At 36.2% G+C, this 8,394-nt stretch overlaps 2 protein-coding genes across 4 annotated transcripts in view; both read right to left on the bottom strand.

Annotated features, from left to right (window-relative positions):
• Positions 1–1,442, bottom strand: part of rtkna (rhotekin a) — a 56,850-nt gene extending 55,408 nt beyond the window's left edge. Inside the window, exon 1 of one of the 2 annotated variants that reach the window (XM_027138561.2) lies at positions 1,149–1,442. In XM_027138561.2, coding sequence (XP_026994362.1) covers positions 1,149–1,259 — 111 coding nt within the window. In that variant the 5' untranslated portion in view covers positions 1,260–1,442. The remainder of the gene's footprint in view (positions 1–1,148) is intronic. The other variant, XM_027138557.2, reaches the window with a different exon arrangement.
• A 2,460-nt stretch (positions 1,443–3,902) lies between these two features.
• smn1 (survival of motor neuron 1, telomeric) lies at positions 3,903–8,382 on the bottom strand. Of its 2 annotated transcripts, none has more exons than XM_027138516.2 (9): positions 8,242–8,382; positions 6,985–7,056; positions 6,733–6,852; positions 6,070–6,267; positions 5,834–5,995; positions 5,545–5,619; positions 4,809–4,919; positions 4,624–4,697; positions 3,903–4,019 (listed from the first exon to the last, which is right to left on the bottom strand). In XM_027138516.2, the coding sequence occupies exons 1-8, from the start codon at positions 8,287–8,289 to the stop codon at positions 4,644–4,646; spliced, it is 840 nt and encodes a 279-aa protein (XP_026994317.1). In that variant the 5' UTR covers positions 8,290–8,382; the 3' UTR covers positions 3,903–4,019; positions 4,624–4,643. The 2 variants fall into 2 exon arrangements, with proteins under 2 accessions (XP_026994317.1, XP_026994318.1); XM_027138517.2 differs by having other exon boundaries at positions 6,079–6,267.
• Positions 8,383–8,394: the final 12 nt, after the last annotated feature.

Below are 8,394 nucleotides of genomic sequence, written 5' to 3'. Positions count from 1 at the left end.
TGTACTGGTGTATTAGTGTATTAGTGTACTGGAGTATTAGTGTACTGGTGTATTAGTGTACTGGTGTACTGGTGTATTAGTGTACTGGTGTATTAGTGTACTGGAGTATTAGTGTACTGGTGTATTAGTGTACTGGTGTACTGGAGTATTAGTGTACTGGTGTATTAGTGCACTGGTGTATTAGTGCACTGGTGTATTAGTGCACTGGTGTATTAGTGTATTAGTGTACTGGTGTACTGGTGTATTAGTGTACTGGTGTACGGGTGTATTAGTGTACTGGAGTATTAGTGTACTAGTGTATTAGTGTACTGGTGTACTGGTGTATTAGTGTACTGGTGTACTGGTGTACTGGTGTATTAGTGTACTGGTGTATTAGTGTACTGGAGTATTAGTGTACTGGTGTATTAGTGTACTGGTGTATTAGTGTACTGGTGTATTAGTGTACTGGAGTATTAGTGTACTGGAGTATTAGTGTACTGGAGTACTGGAGTATTAGTGTACTGGTGTATTAGTGTACTGGTGTATTAGTGTACTGGTGTATTAGTGTACTGGAGTATTAGTGTACTGGAGTACTGGAGTATTAGTGTACTGGTGTATTAGTGTACTAGACAGTAGGCTATAAGCAAACATTAAGCCGTTGTGTCACAGTTAATACACACTCGAGTGAATACTATTTAGTACGCTAGTATGAGAAGCTCTGTGTAACCAAAGCAACCAGTTTCCGTTTTTTAAAGCTAAAGCTAACATGCGTTGTTTGATTATAACCTTTTTACATTTTAGCTTGAATATAATGTAATATAATAACATAATATAATATAATATATTAGTGGTCTTAACAATATAATATAATATAATATAATATAATATAATAATATTATAATATTATAATATTATAATAATATAATATAATATAATATAATATAATATAATATAATATAATATAATATAATATAATATAATATAACAACTTTCCTACTGAGCTAGTATTAAACACTATGCTAAAGTTGTAAACAGACCACAGTTGTGGGTCAGAATAATACAGTACCAAATAAGTTTAACGTGTTTATTTGTCATGTTACTGGATGTGACTGATAGATTAGTTCATGTATATAATAAGTGAACACATTAGAAGGTGTAAGGAAACTTACCTGTGGTGTGTCCATGAAAACGCTCTGTCTGAACTTCCCCCTGCGAAGCTCCATCTCCAGAGCCGAGCCTCGGGCTACTGTGGCCCTGGACGACTGGTTTCGGCAAAACATTGTGAACGGATTAAAAAGAAAATCCTTCCACAACGTGTCTTATGAGCACGACCTTTTCCCCACTCTTTGGGTTTGAAAAGAGCTGAGAATCCCTTCGTTAGTGAAGTGAAGTGAGCTCAGAGACCAGCCGCAGCCTGCGCCTTACGTTAACACTTAGCGGATTAGATTTAGTGCGCCCTCTTGGGGACACCCATGATAACGCAGCTTGACTGACTGCCATGTGTAGCTACACTGTGCCACACCTACTCTACTGGTCCACTGTGTAGGTGTGTGTGTGTGTATTGTACAGTTCATCTAATCTTTTTCTTCCTTTTCTCTCTCTCTGTTTGTTATTAACTTACTCAAGTAAGTATTTGCTTGGCATTCTGACCTTGTATCAGTACTGGATTTATTTACATCATTTAGCAGACACTGTTATCCAGAGAGGCTTACTTTTTTATTATTATTATTATTATTATTATTATTATTATTATTATTATTATTATTATTATTATTTCAATTTAGTTGAGGGTTAAGGGCCTTGCTCAGGGGCCCAGCAGTGGCAGCTTGGTGGACCTGGAATTCGAACTCACAACCTTCCCATCAGTAGTCCGACGCCTTAACCACTGAGCTACCACATCATATTCACAGTCATATTTTTGTATGTTGTATTATTCTAAACCTTGCAGTGACATTAACTCGTTTAAAATGATATACATGGCATAACATCATTTTTCATTTCTGACAATGATACCAATATGAAAACCTTAAGTATGAGCGAACACCAACACCAATCCGATATCTTTTATTTTAAAACCTGCTTTAAGATTATAAAAAAGAAAAGAAAAGAAAAAGAAAAGAAAAAAATCCCACTAAAATAATTTAAATATAAATATAATAAAGTATAATGATAAAAAAACTGAATCACATCAAATCGATATCAAATCATATCACTTTATTATATATAAACATGAACCTTTAAAAACGTTAACAAAAGTAATCACAGTCTTTTGCATATGTTACAGGACCATGTTATATTCATTCTTAATCAATTCACTCTACAGCCATTTGCTAACAGTAGCCCTGATTCTAATATAATCATCATTATTATATACTGTATAATGATAATAATAATAATAATAATAATAATAATAATAATTATTATTATTATTATTATTATTATTATTATTATTATTATTATTATACAGTATATAATGATTATATTAGAATCAGGGCTACTGTAATAATTATTAACAATAATACTAATACTAATAATACTACTACTAATAATTATTATTATTATTATTATTTTCATATTATTGTTATATATAATAATTATAATAAAAATATCATTATTATTGTTTTATTATTATTATTATTAGTAGTAGTAGTAGTAGTAGTAGTAGTAGTAGTAGTAGTAGTATTCAAAACACTCTTCTCAAACCTCAAAACCTTTTTAACCCTAATCTTAGTGAAATGCATAAACATATCGTTATAAGATCTACATGCTTCTAATAGGATTTGGGAGACCCTATTGTAATAATGTCCCTACAACTACTTACTGGTCCTTAAGTTAGTGCTTCTTGCCCTAAGTATCTATTTACAGTCTGTACATGTCTATTTAGGATCAAGGTTAAAAAACATTCCCAGAAGTGAAAGCAGCAGGGATTAGGGAGGAGCCCAGAGACCTTAAGCTTCAACACCATTCTGGAGTTGGCCTCAAAGCTGGAATGCCTCTTTTATTAGATCTGCTTGTCCATCCATCAGTGTGTGTTAGCATGTTTAATGGCACCTGCTGTCAAAAGAATTTAATAAGTGTTCAAACTATGAAACAGAAATAGCGTGACATATTGTTACGTACATAATAGTGAAAGCCGTTTATTCAGCTTTAAATCCTTAAAATAGACTTAAGTATATTGAAGTCCTTAATCTGACAGGTTTACTGACCTAGTCTACGTTACATTCAAAATGTGGCTTGTTGCCTGATCGAGTGCATCATCCAGGCTCAGGTTTTTAAGGTTACATTTTGTGTCTTACATTTTCATCCATGGATAAAGAAATCTATTACATTGAGCAAAAAATCTTTCAGAATTCATATATTAGCTGATCACACAAAAACATTTAATTTTCAAATTTGGTAACCTTGAAAAATAATTCAAAACTGCATTAGAAGTTTATTCAGACAATAGAAACAGATATGGGTTTGGTAGCATTTAAACATGGTCACAGTATTTCTTTTGTTGTCCTATTTCATGTTAATACAACCCTCTGGTAGTGGTGGCTCATGTGGTTAAGGCTCTGGGTTATTGATTGGAGGATCAGGGTTCAAAAGCTGCCACTGTTGGGCCCTTAAGCAAGGCCCTCAACCCTCCCTTCTCCAGGGGCGCTGGATCATAACTGCCCCTGCACTCTGACCCCAACCTCCTCAGTCGGGGTATGTGAAGAAAAGAATTCCACTGTGCTGTAATGTATATGTGGCGATAATAAATGCTTCTATGCCACATTCTATTCTATTCTATTTTCAGATCATACTGCATTCTGCCAAGTATTCATTCATTCAACCATTCATTCATTCATTCATTCATCTATCCTGAGAATTTAATCCATTTCAATTTCAAACCACAAATGATCAGAATAAAATGACCACACTTGGACACAAAAAAGTGAAAAAAGAACATAACATTTTATTAAATTATGTACAAAGAATTACAAAACAGGAAGTGGAAGATGGGCTTCTTGTGTAGAACTTCAGCATCATCAGAGACTGAAGTCAGTTTTAACCTGTGGTAATGAAAGTAGAACTTGGTAATGCACGATATATGAAACAGAACCAACTCCAGAATTATTGGCACCCTTCATGAGAACTGGTAACTACTGCAAACCAAAGATTCCAAAGTTTCACTCCATCAGTTTTAGAAACTACTCAAGTTTGATTTGTCTGATTTGCTAGAATCATTGCTATTAATGTTGTGAAACCAAATACTGCACTAATGATTAACAAACAAACATGATGCTCTGATTGGAGAAACCTACAAATCTGTCAAACTTTGTTAAACGTTAGAAAAACATTGTGGTTATTCTCTCCATGTATGAAAGCACAATATATTAATTATAAAAAGAGGTTTCAGTCATTTTAAAACAGTCCTGTTGATGACAACTTGGGTTGGAAAGTTTTAAAAGTAAGCTCAAGTTATCCCTCGGTGACTGTGTTATTCATGTATGCTTACTGTTGAGAAGGGTGCCAATAATTATAAAAATCACAAAGCATAAACAAATATAACTCAGTAAGAGAGCTATGAAACCTTTCAGAGTTTTATCAGGCATGTTCACATATTTACACCCAGTTCTTAAAGCAAGATAAAGAAAATAAATATTAAAGACTTACCAGAATTACTTCTTATTGCATCATTTGTGGTGGGACTTCTTAGCAAGAGCTTCTTTGCGACCTTGTTTTAAACCCTTAAAGACACCAGCAATGCAATTAGAAAACAAACAAGGAAGTAGTTTTCTGAGTGAAATGGCATGTCTTCGCTCAGTGCCATGTATGTAGTGAACGCAGGCAGAACTCACCAGGTAGTATCCTGTGTGGTAGCCGCTCATGTACCAGGAGATCAGCATGCTGCCTAAAGCCTCATCATCCTCCAACATGTCAGGACTTATCGGTGGTGGCGGTGGGATCATCTGTGCCAGGGGTCAGAACTTTGCATTAATTACGTTGTTAACCCGAGCAATGCTAGACTTTTGGAGTATTTTGTATATATGTAGCTTTGGCTTGCCAAATTTGTCGTGTCTCCTTGACACCACATGCACAGATGCAGAACAGTGATTAGCTTTGTAAATAAACCCGACTGTAACCCTCAATTTCCTAAAAACTTCATTACAAAATTTGATGCGAGAATGTAACAGTCGATATAATTAACACATCTCCAGCACACCGTGACTTGGCTAGAGTTGGCTTTTTAATGCAGCGATTTGTGTATGAAGTTCTTCTTAATAAAAGAGTTTAGCCTCTCATAATTGTTGTACACATTTGTGGCCACAACCTTCCTCTTCTAAAAAAAAAACAAAAAAACAAAAAAAAACCCTTAATTCTGAAAAAAAAATCTGATTGGCTCCCTGCACTAAAAAAAAAAAAAAAAAGGCAAAAAACATCTGGAAAAAAAAGGATCAAAATTTGACAGATGTAAGCGCAAGTGTTGGGCTTGTTTGTTAAAAAGAAAGAAAGAAAGAAAGAAAGAAAGAAAGAAAATTGAGTGGACCTCAATAAATCAATTGTTTAGTGTTGGGCAATAGTGCAGTTTCTCACCGGTGGACCTGGAGGCATCATTGGGGACCAACCAGGCACAGTAGGTCCAGAGCCTCCTCCTCTTCTGCGGTCAGACTGGAGAGAACATGGTATGGTCTTAAACATGGTCTGTATTAGTTATGGTTATATCCATCACTCTGTTGCAAGCATGTTTGAACCACTCATGTGTACCAGCACTTACTGTGTTTCAGACATATGGAGTTATAATCCCCCTCTCTTTAATCCCATAATAGCAAAAAGTCTGACTATTAAAGTACACACAGAACATCCTCCACATTCATTTACTCACCATTCTAAAGTGAGAGCCAGGAGGAGGAACAGGAGGAAAGCCAGGGCCCCACATAGGAGGTACCACTGGAGCTTTGCCTTTAGCTTTGTTTTTTTGTTGATTAGATTGATGTGGAGTAGAAGACCGATCACTATCCTCCGTCGAAGACTCCACGACTTTCCCCTGCAATTTAGTCAGTGGTAGAATGTGAACACGAAATCATTGTGCTTATTCAACGTAATAAACAGGTCACGTACATCTGCCACCTTTTGTGAATCTCCGTCTAACTCTACAGTTTCTGTGAGAAGGTCGCTTAGATTCTGTTCCTCTTCATTCCCGTAGTCATTGTAACATACGATGCAGGTGCCCTTCTCGTGGTCGACCGAGGAAACGGTAGCAGCATACAATTTTCCGTCTTGAGACCAGTACGCATAGCAGGCATCCCCAACATTCCACTATAAAAAAAACAATTACAATTACAAGACTTAGTATATCTGAGTATTTGTAAATCCTGCCATGTGACCTGTCAGGGAGCTTGTAGACAAAATAACACACAAGTTACTCATTTGAAATTTTTCACTTCTGGAAAAAGCTATAAAACATGAATAAATTCAAATTCGGTAATAAAAAATAAAAGGGAAATGCTTCAGCATACAAACATCCTACAGATCTGTGTGTTATGGTCAGATATCTGTATAATACTAAGGACAAAACGTGGATAAAACATATACTGTGTGGTTAAAGTACACATCTCCTAGATGCCAAGATGATAGAGGACCTAAGGAAAAGGTGATCTTTTTATTTCCCAGTGCTCAATTTTTCCCCTCTGTAGTGATGTTATCATACACCAATATAAAATCTAACATTGAAGATAAACAAGAAGCATGTTCAGATACAAATATCTGTGCTGTGTGATTTACCTCTCCGTCAGGAGACGTGTTACACTTCTTTCTGCTTTTGCTCTTTTTGTTGTTTTTGCGTTTATTGCCAGGTTTCTCTTTTGTATCTGGAGGCATATCATCTTCTCCTTTAAGCGCATTCTGCAGTAGAAAAGAAATGAGGCACCAAAGAAAAACTGGTTATGGTAAAGAGAAGAAAACTAAAATCCTCAGTCGAAAAATTCCTCAGCGTATGTTTCTGAATGGACGTTAAATTGCCTACAGTGAGAATACCTTAAATGATGCCACGGCTTTATCATAAGCTTTAATCAATGCTGTGTCGTCCCAAATGTCCGAATCGTCACTCTGTGCAGAAAAGACAACAACTATAGTCTATATTTACAGGCTGTTATATAGTGACAGCTCATTACTTGTTAGGTTAATCCAGTTAAAATAAGACATAAATAAACACACACACACACACACACACACACACACACACACACACACACACACACACACACACACACATCAGAATCAGGTTAATTGGCCAAGTGTGTTGACACGCACAAGGAATCTGGTTGCAGCTGTTTGTGACTCAAAACTACAGACATAAAGAACACTATAAAAGATAATACAATACAGGCTATACAAGACAATGCAGATTAAATAGAAATACAGAATATATGATGGATAAGATATGTAGATAAAGTGTGAGAAGTGCATGGTAGTGCAAATAACAGTATTGTGCAATATTATGCTTTTGTGCAAAATACAGCAGCAGTAGTGTGTGTATCATACACGGATGACGTGATGACTGACAGTTCTGATAATGCAGTACTTATAGATATGAAGCAGGGAATATAATTATGGTGAGTTGTTAATCAGGGTGATAAGGGGCCTGGGGATAGAAACTGTTCCTGTGTCTGGCAGTTTTAAGCAAAGTTTTTAGTAGCGTCTGCCATAAGGGAGGAGCTGAAAGAGGTTGTGTCCAGGGTGCGAAGGGTCAGCAGTGATTTTTCCTGCCCGGTTTCTGGTTCTTGTACAGTGCGCACACACACACACACACACACATACATACATACATACATACATACATACATACATAAACAAACGCAAACACACACACACAAACACACACACACATACATACATAAACAAACAAACGCAAACACACACGCCAACACAAACATACACAAACACACACACACACACAAACACATATGCAGACACACACACATATGCACACACACACACATATGCACACACACACATATATGCACACACACACACATATATGCACACACACACACATATGCACACACAAACATATGCACACACACACACATATGCACACACAAACACATATGCACACACAAACATATTTAACGAATTCTCTTATAAATATATAGCACGTTGTAGTAATTCACTAGGATGTTTTCACTAACTAGTAAACCCATGTAGCGAACAGTTAGCAAAATTAGCATCCAAGCTAAATCAAATACAGCTAACTCCATTAAACTCGAGTAGATACATTTAATCACCGCTTACCTGACCAGTCCCGCGACAGAACACAACTTCACCTGTTCCATTCGCCATGAAAAATACGCATACGGACCCAATAACAAGCTAAACACGCTCAAAAACACTTCCCGAATGCAGCAGCGTGCGCCGTGACGTGACGGATGTTAATGACGTCAACGA

This window comes from Tachysurus fulvidraco, chromosome 9, assembly GCF_022655615.1.
Source record: "Tachysurus fulvidraco isolate hzauxx_2018 chromosome 9, HZAU_PFXX_2.0, whole genome shotgun sequence".
Taxonomy (NCBI): Eukaryota; Metazoa; Chordata; class Actinopteri; order Siluriformes; family Bagridae; genus Tachysurus; species Tachysurus fulvidraco.
This window is presented reverse-complemented; position numbering and strand designations above follow the sequence as displayed.